General features: G+C 40.3%; 1 protein-coding gene across 1 annotated transcript in view; it reads right to left on the bottom strand.

Annotated features, from left to right (window-relative positions):
• The window catches only part of LOC128742307 (microtubule-associated protein Jupiter), a 323299-nt gene extending 309055 nt beyond the window's left edge, over positions 1-14244 (bottom strand). Inside the window, exon 1 of the mRNA XM_053838636.1 lies at positions 13906-14244. Within this exon, the coding sequence (XP_053694611.1) occupies positions 13906-13961 (56 nt within the window). The 5' untranslated portion in view covers positions 13962-14244. The remainder of the gene's footprint in view (positions 1-13905) is intronic.
• Between the last annotated feature and the right edge of the window lie 4590 nt (positions 14245-18834).

The raw sequence follows: 18834 nt of genomic DNA, 5'->3' as shown, positions 1-18834 counted from the left end.
TTGCGTTGGTTCCTCCTGTGCTTCTCTGATTAGCGTCTTCATTTGCAGTCAAATACAGGTTGGCTTCTCCCACAAGCTGGCCAAAATACGATGATAACGGGATGGGTCTGTGGAATTTTCCGCAACGCATCTATGCCACCACCTAGTTTGGCGCTTGAAATGCGCGGATACCAAGCTGGCTGTCGCGAGTTTAATCCGACGTTCGTCTTTGATTTCAATCTGTTGGTATAGACTAGACTACACATCCACACACACACATAACTAGCTGCGCGCCGGTAGAGCCAGAAGGAGCTGTTCGAGTTTTGTTTACGTTGAGATGTTTTTGAGCTCTTGTAGTTAAGATGATGAAAGATGTTGGCACTTATCACATGTTCTTTCTCTTCGGCACCGATGATGAAGAAAGCTGCACGGCTAATCGAAGGAGAAGAGCTTTTATAACTCATCCCATCAGACAGAAGATGAAAGGCGCCTTGAGCGACTCGGCATAGATAATGTAGAACGCGCTAATTGATTGTGGAGTATATAGAGTTTCGACCAGCTGTTTGTCTCGCGGATTGGAGTTGGTCAGAGCGCGGGCGGGGTACGGGGGGTCTCGTAGTTGATGCTTCAGCATCGTTCCATTTGACTTTTGAGATTATGATTCTAATTGCGACACACTCACAACCGGTTCGTCGCTGTAATTATCATTTCCAAAGTGAAGAGAACGAAAGAGTGAGGAACAAATGGTCAAGTGGTGTAGGCTAAACCATCAACGGCATAGTTTATGGGTCACCGCACTTTAGAAGACCGGCAAGCATTTCTTCGCGTCCGTCGTGACGTACACCGCCGTCGTCTGCTTGGTTTGTTAGCCTTTGCACCGCGGATGGTATGTAGATCGGTCCTCGAATGTCTCCGATCCGGGAGATAATTCTGATTTATGTGCTGTTGTTTCTGGTGACTAATTGAAACTTGTTCGGTTGGAGAGCATGCTCCGTTACCACTGGAATGATTGTTATGAGTTTGAGTTTGATGATCCTCTTCTGGAGCTAGGTTGGGTTCACTGACTCAGTCATCATGAAAGTTCCGAGAATTGACAACAAATAGTCTGCTTTTGTACGATTACATTATAAAATATTCCTAATTATTCTAGTAATAATCTGGTTATGGTTGAGTAACACCTGTAAAATAAAGCTAGTTATGTTCATAATTAATATAGTCGGTTTATTTCGTTTTAATATATGAAATTTAAATATTGTTGACGGCAAAATAATTAAACTTTTGTTGACATTTTAACTGGATATTGTTTAAAAAATCATGCTATCCATTTTTCACGACACGTTTAACAAGCGAAAATGTTGTTCTAGAATAGGTAAGGATGGACTGCTCAAATGAATTGTGCATATTGTTTTTGCTAGGACAATTGTTGAATTTTCCTCTTAGTTGGCTTAAATGACACTGTGACTGAGTAAAAGTATTTCAGGCTGGCAGTTCGCGCATTAAAAAGGCACATGAAAGACTAGAATATAAATACAAAACAGTTCGAAAATTTAAAAACGGATCGTTAAATATAAGAAATATTTTTAATTAGTTTTTTCCAATAGCAAGAGATTGCGTAAGTTGATACCAGGCGAGCTTTTTGGGGGCTCGTGCGGATAAAATATAACATACTGATAAAAATTCACCAGAAGTCCAGAATCCACCAGAGAAAGAGTGCCCACGCATGATATTTTCGTGGATTTCAGGGCAGCATACGATACAGTCGAGTGAGTGCAAAAACTGATGTTGCGTGGGATCTCTGGTAGTTGGTAAACGGCTGAATAATGCGTAAAACAAACCCCATAGGGATTCTTAGCTTCTTATCCAGCAACTCCTATCCCTGTCTTCTCGTGGTACCAGCCGGAATACGAGCAGCCTTAGTGAGCTTCGGGTAACCAACTCCGGTGGAAACTAAGGTCGTATGCTGACAAGGAAGAGGGAATCATCGTCCTCGTGTCAGTGTGGGACGCTAAACAGTACTGTCACGATGGTCCTCCGGCGACACAGGAGGATGGTGCAGGCCTTACAAGTCATCCGTAAAACATACCAGTACAGGAAGAAAATAATGTAAATAAGGACCGTAATAATCGGCAAGGGAGGCTCCGTAGCCGCAAGGTTACCGAGTCTGCTTTGACAAGCGAGTGGTTGTGGGTTCGAATCTTAATAGAATCAAGCCATTCGATGTCAAGTGACTTTAGCATGGGTTTATTCCCAGGCCCCTCCATTTACCCTTCCTTCATGCTGAATTCTAAATTTGCCCACTCTTGACAGTGCAAAAGTCCCTCCTATAGTTAAGTGTACTGGTCAGATGAACTAATGAGTCCTCGGAGGGTTATAATATGGAATAGTAATGGCAGAGAGGAATAAGTGGATAAAGTAGATCAAGCTTTGAAGGAAGGGTAAACCCCAATACACACAAGCACGCATAAAATTTAATAAGCATATCGCTCATTCAATAGCAATTATAGCAAAAAGAAATGCAGTGCAGGTCATACAGCAAACACCCGGGCGATATCACAATAGATCAACTATACTGGTCGCAGTAATGAGTCCACACAGGAAAAAACCAATCGGCATAGAATAAGGCAACGAAAAAGGACTAACGATTGGAAGTTTGGAATATGGAACTGCAAGCCTCTCAATTTTCAGGGAAGTGCCCGCATTTTTTTTTTTTTTTGTATGCCAGAAGGGCATTGGGTTAAAAGGCCACTGCGACAGGCTGTGAACCATTTCGAGAAATTTTTAACTTTTTGGTTAAAATTTGACAGTTCGATGGTTTTTCGAAAATAACCCTGCTCGGGAGCATGGTTAGTTTTGACCAAGGTTTTGACAGTTCGATGGTTCGCTTCAGAGCCAATGAGATATGCACAGGTGAGGAAGAGAGCTTCGACGTGTTTCACTGATTTTTCGTTGGATTTTTTTTTACATTGGTATGGATGCTTAACGCATAATAAATTTGTTCAAACAATTTGGGTTGAAATGAGGTGAATTTTAGCTATCAAATAAAAGCAAATGAACATCAAAAATTCATCCAATTTTAACTCGGACAGAATAAACAATATTTTCATCCTCACCTTATATGCTCTCATTGAGCAAAAATAACTATCAATCCGTCAAATATGAAATGGTTCGCATTCTGAACTGATTTTAACCACTCAAGGAGAAATAACCATCGAACTGTCAAATTTTAACCAAAAAGTTAAAAATTTCGCGAAATGGTTCACAGCCTTAATCGTCTTTTGTGGCAGGCCCCGATTGCTGTACACAGTTTACGGATCGCTCATACCCATTGATGGAGTTGAGCGGAATAGTTGTAATCCTGTGCCCCAATTCGGTACTACATGGTTTATAAAGCAAATGACCGTTTTGGGATTTAGGCTCCATACCTGATATGGAGTAAGAAGGAAACTTCCTAAGAAGTTGTGCCTTGATAATGCAAGAGCTCCGCAATAGCAGAGCAGATGCGCTGAACTTTCAGGTTCAGAGTTACAAAAGCGGCAGATGTCAGATGATACCTTGCCGATATTCTTTAAATGATAAAGAGCGGGGCTGTGTCCTGTTAGGAGTCCCGTGATCGTGCGTAGTTCACTACGAGTTAAATGGAGTAGTTTTTTAGCTACTGCAGGGTTTGGGTAGATAAACTGTTTAGCTTGTCTACAACCCTGTGTTTGATTCCAACGGGATGCTATTTCTAGCTTTTCCCATGTCATCAGTTCGCCTTTCACGGCGGATGTGGAGGTGCCCAGAAACGGTTCAGGACCAATAAATTGCTGAGCTGATCCTTGTCTTGCTAGGTTGTCAGCAAATTCATTGCCCTCGATTCCGCAGTGACCGGGCACCCAAAGTAATAAAACTTTGTTTTGGCGGGAGAGTTCCCTCAATGCTGTGCTGCACTCCCAAACTAATTTGGACACGCATTTGGCGGACTTGAGAGCCAGTAGTGCTGCTTGGCTGTCCGTGAAGATACCGATTTTCGCATGCCTGTACTTTCGTTTCAAGCATATTGTCGCACAGATGTATATGGCATATACTTCTGCTTGAAAAACGGTGGGCCACTTTCCTAATGAGATAGTTTCCCTGATGCCGGGTCCGTAGACTCCGGAGCCTGTGCAGGCCCCCATTTTTGAACCATCTGTAAAAAAACAGATAGTTCCAGATGGAAGATCTGGCCCTCCATTATTCCACATTGAGCGATCTGTTTCAATCACCTCATATGGAACGTCCATATTGGGCCTGGCTTCCATGCAGTCAGAGACTGAAGTTACTAAGGGTGTCAGATTGAATTCCCGAAGTATGCGAAGATGACCGATTTGGTCACCTTCGAGTATGGTTTTACTCCTTTGCAACCGTAGTGCGCCGAGCTCTGCTTCCTTCTTCACATGAAGATGCAAAGGCAGTAAGCATAGCATTGCCTCCATGGCTGCAGTAGGTGTTGTACGCATGGCACTGGTAACTGTAAGACAGGCCAGGCGCTGAACTTTGTTTAGTTTGGCTTGGGCTGTCACCTCATTCACCTTTGGCCACCATACGACTGCAGCATAGGTTATCCTAGGCCGTGCAATAGTAGTATATGACCAGAAGGCTAGTTGAGGTTTCAATCCCCAGGTTTTGCCAAACAGTGACCTGCATGCCCAGATAGCCGAAGTTGCTTTCTTAACAGCATAATCTAGGTGGGCAGCCCAGTTCAGTTTTTTATCAAAAATTATTCCGAGGTGTTCATTACGAGGTGTTCGAGGACTTCATTACTGAAGCCCAGTCTGACACCATTCAGTATAGGCGGAGTAATGGTATGTTTCCTTCGCCTAGTGAATGGTATAACGACTGTTTTGGTGGGATTTACATTAAGTCCCTCTTGTGAGCACCATAACATGGTGGTGTTTAGAGCTCCTTGCAAGCGACTTGACAGTACTGCGTCAAACTTTCCTCTGACGATAAGTACAACGTCGTCGGCGTAAGCAATGGTCTCACAACCAAGCTGTGACAGCTTGTGAAGGAGTGCGTCGGCCATCAGTGACCAGAGCAGGGGGGAGAGAACTCCTCCCTGTGGACATCCTTTGATCACCGAAATCGTGACCGACGTATCTCCCAATGATGCTGTAATTTGTCTGCTCGAGAGCATTGCTTGAATCCAGCTCATTGTAGTGTGGTCGATTCTCTTTTGACAGAGAGCCGTATTAATTGACGCAAAGGACGTGTTATCGAAAGCGCCTTCAATATCAAGAAAAGCACAAAGTGCCGTCTCTTGATATTTGAGCTAGCATTGGGCGATACTGCGAGAAGTATCGATATTCGAATATCGATACAATTTTTTTAAAAGTATCGATCCGGCTGAAATATTGGGCGGCATGTATCGATACCAGTAGTATCGATATCGGTATCGATACACTGACAGGGTGCACGCAACCACAACGAAAACCATACTTTTATTTATTATTTAGCATAATTTTCATCCGTTTTTTCAGCAAATCCGTTTTCTTAAGTCGGTAAACCGACTTTTTGCCAGATTGACCGGTCACCAGCTTTGCAAGTGAAAAACCGGCCGGGCCGGCCATAAATCGACCATTCAGCAACCTTACAGACAAAAATGCTAGAAATGGAACCTACGAATAGTGATGTCCGATTTTTCCAGTTAATCGATTAGTTAATAATCGATTACTTTTTGGGCGGCCAATAATCGACATCGATTAATCGGCGCTATATAATCGATTAGTCGAAATAATCGATTGGTTATAACCTTTACGTCCCGATACCAAAAATAAGGATACTTGCAGATACACTTTCGGCTCTATCTCCATTGTTGTTCAATTGATTCATATGCAACTAACGTTAAAAGAACTCCATCAGATTGGTCGGTAAATAGCAACGGGATGGCAAGGTTGTCATCTCCCATATATTTGGGACCGTAACCGACATCACTGGCAATGGCATACGAAAAATGGCCTGTTCGCCCTAAGGCAATGTTAAATCGGGTAACAAAACTTGTTGCTGGCTGTACCAAATGATGGCAGTTTAAGATTATTTATGCAGTTTATGAATATTCTTGCGGATTGCGGTTTTGTAATATATTATACATCATATAATATTTTTCTGTTGAATGAGTGAAAATACGACAACAGTTTATCCAGTTTTGGTGAAAGTGGAATGAAAATAGATGTTCGTTATGCTGAAATTCTAGCGTGCCACACCGTTGGTAAATAGCAGGTTTTTTTCTTGAGCTGTTTTCTTTTCAGCTGGATACCAGGCTTAAGACTTGACCCCTATTTATCGACAGGCTTCACATCAGTATTATTAAAGGGCTATTAGGACAATTACGAGGCTAGTGCAACAACTCTACTGATTCTATCTAGGAGCATCGCCTAGCCGAGATTTGAACATACGAATACGACGACCAGTTTGTTAGATCAGCATCGTACCTCGAAACCAACTAAGTGAAACCAACTAACTGGCTAATCGCGTGTGGTTAATTTAGTAGCTAAGCGCCAGCCACTGTAATAAATTAAATTTGTTAGAAATTGTTAAATAATAAAATTTTAAAAAATCCGGCATAATCGATCGACCAGGTAATCGATTATCTAATAATCGGAACATAAAGCAATCGATTAAAAATTAATCGATTATTTTAACAGATAATCGATTAGTTCGATTAATCGAGAAGTAATCGGACATCACTACCTACGAATATAATGCGAGGTGACCATATCGGTCGAACTAAAAAATCAGAACATTTTCTGCCCAAACATGCGGATGAAGATTAAATCTAAATTTTAGATTCGACAAACCAATTAATTTAACCCCCTTCCACCTCTGTTTACGCTACAAAAGGTACAAGCCATACAAAACTGGACAATTATGATGACCGTGAGAATGTACCTCTACAATCATACAGATAACTAAATTAAACACTTTGCTCTACAAGTGTTTTGGAGACTTCAGATCAGCGTTGACCAAACTGCCCCTTTTATAAGTGATTCGTGCGACATGAGGATTGTTTATAAATTATTTTTTTTAATGGCTGAGCGGACATCTAATTTAACCGAGGTGCCTCGTGCGTGTTGTGGAGTCAAATGCTTTCTAATATGAACGATATGGCGAGCTACTGTGAAGTTAGCTAATCTTAACTGTCATGGAAACTGCACCGAAAACCAGTGCAAAAGGCGCCAAGAAATCTGTCAAGTTACTTACAACATTTATTACTTTAGCATAACTTTACCAACAGCAACAGGTAACAATACCCTAATGGCCCTTAACACCTTAGACAGTAAACATCGAAACATTGAAATAACTGTAGAGCGTAACACTTGCTGAGACAGATGAAAGTCAAACACTGCTGAAATTTGGTTGAATGCATGTTGCAGCCGGCCGGCAGGTGTACGATGGAAATCTTTCAAAGTAGTGCCTGCAGCTCGTGGGTTATACGCCTGGACCGCTCTCTGCTTCCAGTTACCAACACCCTGCGTTCAAATACGGCAAATGAACTTATATTTTGCGTACGGTTTATGCTCCTTGATCGAAATCACTTACGAAGGGAAAAGTAGACCTGACATAGCTAGAATGTGTCGTTGAATCTGCTTACTCGTATTATTGACGGCGGTTGCCAGAGATCCCTAATTTATGAATTCATCAACCCCTTCCAGTTCATCTCCGTCAAAAGTCACTCCATGCACTCAGGGTTTCTTTACTTAACAACGCGGTTGACGGCCTAGCGTATCCAACCACATCCATTTTCGAGTGGCAAGACAGCTAGCTCCATTGAGGAAAGCAAAGCTTCACTCAGCAAGTGCGCGTAGTTCTCAGCAACTTGCGAGTTGTCTAAATGATCGCATTTGAAGGAGCTGGAATTGCACTTGAAATTTTACTTAAAATTGAACCTGAAATTAAACTTGATATTGAACTTGAAATAGGAACTGAAATTTAACTTAGAATTAAGCATGGCATTATGCTAAAAATTGAACTTTAAATTGATATTGATGATCAAATGATATTGGACAGTTTGAATCAATTTCAACTTAAACCTTTACTTTAAATTGAACTGGAACTTTAAATTAAACTAAAAGTGGAACTTGAATTTGGACTTCAAATTACACTTAAAATTGGACGCGAAGTTAAACCACAGAGAACAGACATCCATTCAGGAACAAATTTTTCGCGAATTCTTGGATAAAATTTCAAATTAAAATCACCTAATATGCTAGCGTCACCACCACTATAGTTTCCCAACTAAATGATTTTTTTGATTTGCACACTGACAACCTTTGGCTCTTCTGGCGCTAGTATATATTGATTATATGCGTTATGCTAGCGCCAGAAGCTAGCTGTTGTGAGTTTAGTGTAGAATTTTATGCGCCTTTAGCGACACCATCACTATAGTTTCCCAACTAATTTGACATAAGTTTTATCCAAGTTTGGACCTTTCGCTTGGATGTCTGTTCTCTGTGGTTAAACTTAAGTTTGGACTAATTCAGACTAGAATATATAAACTGGACTTGAAATTACACATGAAATAGGACTTAATGAGACATGAAATTGAACTTGAAATTTTACTTGAAACTAACCTAGAATCGGATGTAAAATTATACTAGAAATTTTACTTACAACTTCGCCAGAAATTGGAGTTAAATCGGACTTAAAAAGGAACTTCGAATTGGACTTGAAATAGGATTTGAAAGTTAATTTGATTTTTTACATCGCCCAAGAAATCCGACTTGAAATTGGATTTCAAATTGATATTAAAGTTTTATTTAAAATTTGATTTAAGACTGGAACTTGGAATGCATCTATTTTTGCAGCGTTAGTATATTTATCGAAAAAAAATAGCCGCCGTACTTTTAATTAGGTACACCTCATATTTTAATTTCTACGAGTTCGAGGTGGTAAACGAGTTTGTATACTTCGGGTCGTTGATGACGTCGGATAACAACTGCCGCAGAGAAACATACCTCACCATTCTTGCCGGAATTCGTGCTTACTACGGATTCTACAAGACCATAAAATTTGACAAGCTTCAACCCTGTATCAAATGTACCATGTACAAAGCGCAAATAAGACCGATAGTCTACGGGCACGAAATGTGGACAATGCTCGACGGAGACTTGAAAGCGCTGCAACGGCCATGGCAACGTTTGGACGTTGTGTGCTTAGGATCATCTTTGGTGGTGTATGTGAGTACGGTGTATGGAGAAAAAACATAAACCACAAGCTGGCGCAGCTTTTCGGCGAACCCAGTATTCAGAAAGTGACTGAGGCTGGAAGGGTACAATGAGCGAGACATGCCGGAAAACAATCCCGTAAAAATGATGTTTGCCTCGAATTCGATTGGTTCGAGGCGCAGAGGTACGCAGCGTGCTCGACGGTTAGACCAAATGGACTCCATTTAATGGAGCAAGTCCTGGAAAGTGTGGGACATTCGAGAAATTGGAGACGGGCAGCCATGGACCGAGTTAGTTGGCGGAACCTTGTTATGCAGGTGAAATCCTAATGGACATCGCATTAGGATAAGCAAGGTTATTAATTAGGATAAGTATTTTAGTTTCTCTGGCTTTTACTATATAAAGGTATCGATACAAATATCGGTGTTTTAGCATCGATACTGGCCGGTATCGGGACGCTCAGTATCGATCCAAAATATCGATGTATCGGCCCAAAAGTATCGATTTTTTCGATACAGATACAGTATCGCCCAATGCTAATTTGAGCGATTTCTCAATTAACGTCACTAAGCAGTGCAGTGCGGTTTCCGTAGATTTACCGTGTTGGTATGCATGTTGATTTACATGTAACGGAGAGTTTTTTAAAAACTCATTGCGGATATAGTTATCCGTGATTTTCTCCATCAGCCTAAGAAGCGTTGAAGTCAGACTTATCGGTCTGAAAGCCTTAGGCATGATTTTGTCTTTTTTGCCAGCCTTAGGTATGAACACCACCCTTACTTTCCGCCAATTCTCTGGGATATACCCCAAAGTGAAACTGGCTCGAAAGAGGTTGATGAGCTCGGACATTATAACACCGTCCGTTTTTTGTAAGAAAATGGGTAGAATACCATCCGGACCTGGAGATTTCATTGGTTCAAAAGAGCTGAGTGCCCAATTGATCGAGGCCTCCGTAAACAATCGGCGTGCAAGTAGAACCGAATCATTTGGCACATTGTGTAATGACCCATTCCACTGTTGCCCGCCTATGTTTTGCCCAGTGGTCACTGTCGAACCAGGGAAGTGCGTGTGCATCAGAACTTCCAGAGTTTCCCTGGTGGTAACAGTGAGACTCCCATCCCCTCTTTTTTCAATTGCCCGAAAAAAAAACCCCGCCCGAAAAAAAGTGCCCGCATACTTTCCGACTAATTGAGGCCCGCTTATTCATTGACATCGACTCTTTGACTTCACTGGCTCCAAAAATATGGCCATACGAAGTACCTATTTCTGGCAAAGTCTCCCATATCGGTACACCTGAAGATCACCACAATAGACGGAATTGCAAATAGACCATATTTTAATTGATGGAAGGCACTTCCCGGATATCATCGACGTTAGAACCTATCGTGGCGCAAACATCGATTCTGATCACTACCTTTTGATAAACTATCTGTTGTTACCAACATTCGGTACCGTCGCTCGCCACGGTACAATCTGGAACGACTCAAGTTACCTGAGGTCGCTACTGAGTACGCCGAACGTTTTAAGACTGCGCTGCGAAGCCCCACCGCGGACAGCTGGGATAGCGTTTAAGCAGCTATCAACGGCGCAGCGGAAGGTATCATTGAGTTGGATGAGAAAAGTCGACGTAACGACTGCATCAACGAGGAACGTCAGAGGATGTTAGATGAGAAGAATGCAGCGCGGGCGTCGTTGCTGCTACAGGACAGGGAGTAATATGCCCAATACACAAAAAGAGCGACAAGTTGGAATCTGAGAACTATCGAGCGATCACCATTCTGAACACCGCCTATAAAGTACTTTCTCAGATCATCTTTCGCCGTCAATCGCCGCTAGCAAGTAGATTCGTGGGAAGTTTTCAAACCGATTCTGTGGACGGGCAATCGACAACGGACCAAATCTTTGTGCTGCGACAGATCCTCCAAAAGTGTCACGAATACCAAGTCTCTATGCACCACCTTTTCATAGATTTGAAGGCCGCCTATGATACTGTCGACCGTGAAGAGTCTCATCAACGAGACTCGACCCTACGACCCTCGGATCACAAAGCGCATTTTCAGGATGCTGTATATACTTTCTGATAACGCCAGCTCAATCTTACAACTAGGTATCTAAACAGAAATCGTGTACAAAATGCTCACTTGTAAGATTAGGCGGGTGATATATATGGAAAGCAAAAATAAAATCTACAACTCTTAAAATGGTTTCTAATTTCTAAATGTTGACCGATTTGGCTGAAATTTTAACCAAAACTTCAGGATCGAATATAAAACAAGTGGAGTTGAGAAGAGGAATGTGGATCATTTTTAGGGTCACTTTAAGAACCCCTAAAGTGAAAAAAATATTATTTTTAGTCAAATTTCAGAAAGTACGATCAACCACAGCGTTCTCTCCGCTTTCTGGAGCCCAGCACTAGTTAACCCAACCGTACCTATAGATCCAACGCTCTTCGTCGCACACAAGCTATCAACGTAACAATGAACGTATGTTATCGAGTGTAGCAGCCTTTTAAACCACGGAAGCGACGAACTGACGATACTGAAGGATGTCCGATTTTATCCACGTACAAACCGCTCAAAAAATAAGGTCTTTTTTATCTCTAGCGAATGGTTTTCCACAATGTTTTTTCCGCAAACGAGCTCCCACCAACTCAGCTTCTCAGCGACAGAGTACGCGGTCCCGGTCTGGTCAACCTGTGCTAGAACACACAAGCTGAGGTTTTAGCGCGTACAGAACAAATGCTCACAGATGATCCTGAACCTGAACAGATCGTCCCCCTGGACGAGAACAAGTGAGGTACATGACCGAGCTGCCCTGGATACAACAAAGATGATAAGCAAAAATTTGTTCTTCATAAGAAAGTACGAAATAACTTAACCAGTATAAATCGATACAAAAATGACCAAAGTTGGAAAACGATAAAAGGTTGCAAAAAACAAACCAGTTCTTCAGTTTATTTCTAATGTTCAAAAACATGTTTTAGCCATTGAAACCAGTTTCTTCGTTTCTCTTAAACTTATTAACATTTAAAATAGTTTACTAGGTTTATTTATAAACATATATTTATGAGGAACATGGCCGAGATTAAGTTTTCCTTAATAACCAAGCTAAAGAAAATGTTTAACTCAGTAGCAGAAAACTATAGGAAGAATTTAGGAGTACGGAATAATAGGTAAATTCTTTGCTTTAACATACCTAAATGAATAAAACTTTCTCCAGCTAAACATAATGCGACACAATCGATTTTGTTTTAAACAGCTCAAAACAATAAATTATTATTATAAACACATGGACATCAACATCAATAATTATTTAATTGTTCACATCTAGCTCCCTTTCCAGTAGCATCAGCGACGCAGATTTCAATGTCAACGGCATTTTTTTTTTGTTTTCGTTTCTTTTTTCGCTACCAAATAAATTTATTAAGCATCCAGCCTTGAATGGAAGTGAATTGCGAGCTCGTCCTGTGTTGACTAATCGAGTCGAAATCGATAAATCATACGAATTTTTCATGATCGCAAAAAAAAATTAATTTGACAATTTCGGTTCCAGATCACTAGGTTTGCCGATTGCGCTGTTCTCTTGCACAATTTTGGGCCCATCCGGCTAGGAAATGGATTATTGAAAATAACTGGTTTTAGAGTGACAACTACTTGCTTTTAGCACGATCCGATTTTGGCTACAATATTCGTTTTTGGCAACACAAAATGTTTCACTTTCAAAAATGTGCTTAAATAGAAATCAGTTTCCGCATACAAGCTCTAAATGACGAAAAAATGATGCCCTCAGTATATTCATGACAAAACGTTTGTGGTTTTTAGAATGTTTCGATCAAAAATATTTTTATTGCCGTAGGACTACGTCTTATCATAGGGTGTTAGAAACATACTTCACCGAACGGATGGCTCTTGGCGGACTTTTTTAACATAAAATGGTTGCAATCATGGAAAAATTATTGATGTTAATTTCTAAGACATTTACTTCCAATTTTTTAATATAAAAAAGAGTCGATTTCGGCAAAATAGGCGATAGGTATTTGTTACCAATTTTTAGGTAGGTGCACGAAGACATATTACGCGCAGCTTGATTTGCAAGCGATTTGGAGCAAATTTTATATGGACTTGCAAATGACGATGCAGTTTGAAAACAAACAAACCAAGACAACAGAAATTAATTGCAAAATAAATAATCATGTCAGAAGCTACTACGACGTGCCATGAGGCAAATTTGGATCGCTTTTGCTTTCGACAGGGTTGATTGAATTCTTCGCACGACCGGCCGGCTTTGTTTCTTAATAGGTATGTACCATGTCTCAGGTACCATGCACCGGCAAGTAACAAACAGGGTACCTAATCAATTGGTTAATATTTTTCGCAGCAAGCCAGCCCCGCTCGGGGAATGAAAAATTAAAACTGCAATTTTTTTTATACCTATGTAGTTCAAACGCCTGAGCCTGTTAGGGGCAACTAACTTTCCGTGCCCGCTGCCCCTGTTGGCATGATACTGCACAGGAAAATATGAAGCCAAAGAGACCAGAGGGAAAAGAACGATGTGCAAAAAACTAAAAGAAAAACATGCTGTTATTCTCGCCACAAATACTGAGACCTCTCAACAGCGCCCAACAAAAGAAGACCTTGGAGTTCCTGCACGATCAGCAGCCGGGCTGTTCAACCCGCTACCGGCTGTTCTAGATCGTTTCGCAAATTCTTATCAGAACGCTGGAATCAAATGAGAAAAGACTTACTTGCTAGAGTTCTTGGAGTTTTCGCCAAAGCCAACGGAGAAGTTAGTGGAAGTCATCTTGGTGGGTTGTTGAGTGGTAAAAATCCTTTCAAATCACGAGAAAAAAATGGGCTCAAATCACTTTTAAAACTTCACACTGTTAACTGCTTATCACGCGGTGTAAGGTACACTTCTTGCTTCAATCACTTATGAAATTTGAAAAACTTCCGCTCAATGGAACCTTTTAATTGAAAACGAGTAATACTTTTCCAACCGGCAAACTGAACTGGAATGCTTTTTATACACGTTTTAGGCAACGAAACTTGGTACTTGTGCAACGATCACAAAGGCAGAAAATACGGGAGAGCGCACAAAAACACAACCGTTCGGGAGCGAATCAAAAACGAAACAGACAGAAACTAAACTTAACTGAAAGCGAATTCAAATAATACAGTCAACTTCGATCCACCACACTTCAACATTCAGCCAACAACAACAAAAGCAAGCAGCCAGCAAGCAGCACCAGCAAGTAGAGATGTCCGTTAATCGTTCGCTTAATTTAACTAGTCGAGTAACAAAAAAAAAAAAGATTTTTTATCGAATACTCATAAAAGGCTTATTTTAGATTGCATCAGTTCGGTGTCCTTGATTCAAATATTTTGTGTATGAAAAAAGTGCGCTGGAGACACCGAACGGATTCCATCTAAAATAGGCCTTTTATGAGCACTTTTAAAAGTACAATTTTCCTTGCAATTAGCAATACTACAAGCACGAATAGTTGGTCTTGGTATTAATTGATTAGTGCAGCGTGCAGACAACGCTTACCGAATAATCGGTAATCGAATAATTGAAAATTTCGGACATCACTATAGCAGCGCGGCCACCCGATTTTTGCATTTCCCTTGCGCCCCTCGCGACGTATCTCGCGAGCAATAAAGCATTGCACGCAGATGTCAGTGCGTTTTTTTCGTTCCAGGTTTGACAGTGTTGTGGGGTTTGTTTTGATTACTTATTCGCAAGACCCAGAAGCAAAAAACTGCAAAAATTGCAAAAATATATGTTGTAAAGAACTGCTATCATTTTCCTGCTTCGGAAAAGTCGGGCATTTCCGGTTTCCGCAAACAAGTGGAACGAATTACAAGTGATAAACCCACTAGCAATAAAATAAGGTTACAAAGCGAATCAAAACAAAACCCACAAAAACGTCAAACCAGAGTTGAGGTTAGGCACCGTGCAAAGGTTTATGAGGTTTGAAAAGGTGTGGAAAAGAAGAAGACATTATTTTGACGGTATTAGAAGCGAAAAATCAGCACGTCAAACTATACAAAACCAAACCGCGCCGAACAAATGTGGTTTGTTTTTGGAGATGGACATCACGCTTGATCGTGATTGGTGTGATTGGTCCATTGTCGATTCTAGTCACATCGTGAGGCAATTAAATTTTCTTCATTGCACTAACACCACTTTACCAATATCGTCACACCTCTATATATCACATTGGCAACACAGCGCAAGTGTCGGAGTGTCGGAGTTTACTTCCTTGGGGCCCCAAGGGGTTTCCTACAGAAATGATTACTATACGCACCTTTGAAAAAAGCAAGGAAAAAAGTTATCTTTGATTAAGGTGAAATCAGTCGTCAGCGATTCTGCGAAATTCAAAGTATTTTTTTTGTTAGAAACAAAAATTGTGTTTATGAAATTATATTCACTATGTTCAGGTTAGCAACAAAAATGCTGTGAATATATTACTGATTGCAAGGAAAATTATCCAATCAATAAGTGCGCAATGGCTTATAAAAGTGCTATTTTAGCTTAAATCTTTTCAGTCTCTTCGGCGCACTTATTGCTTGGAATGTAACGAAATAGTACTCCGAAAATACCAAAACGGTTTAATGTAAAATAGAAATTTTATGAGCAATCTCGCACTTTGGATGGTACAATTTTTCTTGCAATCAGCAATATTTCTATAGGGTTCGCGTATACGAAAATGAACAGTAAATTTTTACAGAAATCTAAACAGCTGAACGTTCAGTAAATTTTTTTATGATGCCAAACATTACCAATGATCCATAAACGTCGATATGCACAACTAAAATTTTTACCGAACGTTCGGCTGTTTAGATTTCGGTGAATTTTACCGAATCGCTTAAATGTGTAAAAAGCATTTAAACAGATCTCAGCTCACTTTGATTGATCGCGTATAATAGACAACAAACTAAAATACGGGAATAGGCAATTACGACGAAGCAGCAACTTACCCTATTCAGATTCAAAATGAATTCGCGTCATCTGAACGACGTATTTTTAAAGTATTTAACGGCAAAGTAAAGTATTTAAAATTAGCAGTCACTAACTTTTGATCCGAGAGCCCGATTCCGGAAGCAGTTTTTGGTCCCAAAAGCGGGGTTCTGTTCAATACGGTATATTTTGGCGGGAGAATTAAAGACGCGTATTGGTAAATCTACCGTTGGGGATGTAAATGTTAAAACACATAGCGAATGGGCATTGAGTCGAACGAGTGGCACATTGAACGAAGATGAATGGTATCCAGCTTTTTACGAGCCATAACGGCGGACGTGTTCGTAATATTTGAACAGCATTTTTGACATTTCGCACGTTTTCTTTCCGTACATTCCTTTAGTTTTACCGCGTAATACGCCGAAAGAAAACGTGCGATGTATTAGGGAAATGTCAAAAATGCTGTTCAAATATTACGAACACGTCCGCCATTATGGCTCGTAAAAAGCTGGATAGATGTGCATTGATAAATGCTTTGCTGAGTGCTGGTGTTGGTAGAAGGATTCAATCGGGAAAACGTTCAGATCGCAAGGGATTCACTCGACGAACTTTGTGGCGTATCCACCTTTTCGCGCGGTAAATGGAGTAGAATCAATATATATAGAATGCCAGTGTCGCTGTTTTTCTATAGGACTCATTGTGGTAAACATGATGCTAACAATCTGTATCAAGTCTGTGAATCGGGAACTTCATTGTCAAAGTTGCTCATTGTTATTTATCTGTTCTTTATCTGTGCGCTGGTTGGTGCTGTCATCAGTGCATTCTCGGCTGTGTTTTTATTCCAGTGAAATGGTTTTAAACTTTCTTTTTCTTTTCGTCCGGATGAATAGAATCCCTCAACTGCGCCCTTTTGCACCGATTTTTTTTCAGAAATTTGAAGCAAGCGAAGTTTCCAATCACATTACTTGGCAGCCATATTTGAAATTCTAAACTGGTTGTCAAAGTTTGACAATGAGATTCCCCTTTTGATGAATCTCAGGCACACACACATTTGCATATATAATGTAAATACATTATCTGAACATGTGTGATGTTTACCACGCGCACTGCAGCGACACTGGCATTCTATATATATTGATTATACTGTAAATGGCGACTAGAGGGTACACTTTTCGACAATGTTGCTTTTGGGAACTCCGCTCACGTATGCTTGAAAGTCCTACAACAACAATTAAGGCTGGAAATATCCACTTGACGTGAATAAAGTTGCCAAAGGTATGCCAACGTTCTCCGAAAGTTGTACCCACTAGCCGCCATTACGCACGCGACGTTTCATTTATTTCCCTCGCAACGCGTGAAAAAAGATGACGAATCAGCCGCAAGCAAAAAATTTAGTTCAAAGAAAGTAAAGGTCACCACACCCACCAGCCGCCATGGTTGCTCGTCGAAAGCTGGATATGGAGTGTATTTCCGCAGACTCCAGAACTCAAAACACAAAGATAAAAATTAATGTAACAGTAGGATTTTAAGTATCTTTACAATATATATTTTTTTGCGAATAAAAATTTTCATGTACAGTACCGCCCCGCTAATCCGACAAATTTATAGCCGGATTAGCGAATTTTGACTCGATAATCCGACAGTCAAACTGACGTCAGCGTGAGTTTGAAATGTGGTTTTTTTTACATCCATACGTAAACAACTCCGGAAATTTTTGAAAATATTTGTCATAAGTACACAATAACTATGTCTTATACTCGGTAATACTCAATTTCGTCAACAAAATACTTTAAAATTCTTAGTTAGTGTCGAAATAAGCGCAAGCACATCAGTCTATTGAGAATAGCAATGAAAATATTATAGCCATGGCAAAAGTGAACGTAGTTAGAAGCAGCACCATGTACCATTTCCATTTAGTTAGAAAGAGTGCCATTCTGACTTTAAAGGAGACGCCAAACGAAGGTAGTGTTCGATTGAAAGAAGTCAAGTACAATACGTTTTAATTCGGAATTTTCCGGATTAGCGAGATCCGGACTATCGAGTCGTCGGATTATTGGGTGTCGGATTAGCGGGGGGATACTGTACAGTTCCTTTTATGGTAATTTTTTTAGGCGAAAAAGCAAAATATCCGGAGTGATTCGCGATTAGGGCGCAACTAGCAAAATGTAAACAAATTGTTTTATTACATCATCAACCTTAAAAATATCGTTAATATCCATGATAAGGTTCCTTTTTTCTGCAGTAATCGATAGAATTATTTAAAAAAAAAGTTTTTAATGATGGGCGATAGGAGTGCTTAACCGAAACAAAAGACAATTTGCAGTTTAGCCGTTTACTTTGTTATGAAGTGACAGGCTCATTTGCAAATCGTTTTGTAAGCAGGCGATAGTAAAGAGCGAAACTACGTTGTTTTCAAAACACAGGCGCATATAAACAGACGAAACTACATAAAAAATCAAAACAAGGTGAAGCAGAACCGGGTGAATCGCATTGTCAAAATGCTTTGAGACTCATTTCAAGGGGTTCAACTAGAAATCTTAGATTTTGAGCATGAATGCACAGATTTAATGCAGTATAGTTGGAAAACTATATATCATACTTTATTACTACACTAATTTATGTCTTTAAACTCGATTTTTTTCACTTTTATTTACGTTACGACTTGAAAATGTGTTTGCAAATTATCACAATGATATTCCTCATTGTGTACATT

Source organism: Sabethes cyaneus, chromosome 3 (genome assembly GCF_943734655.1).
Source record: "Sabethes cyaneus chromosome 3, idSabCyanKW18_F2, whole genome shotgun sequence".
Lineage (NCBI taxonomy): Eukaryota > Metazoa > Arthropoda > Insecta > Diptera > Culicidae > Sabethes > Sabethes cyaneus.
This window is presented reverse-complemented; position numbering and strand designations above follow the sequence as displayed.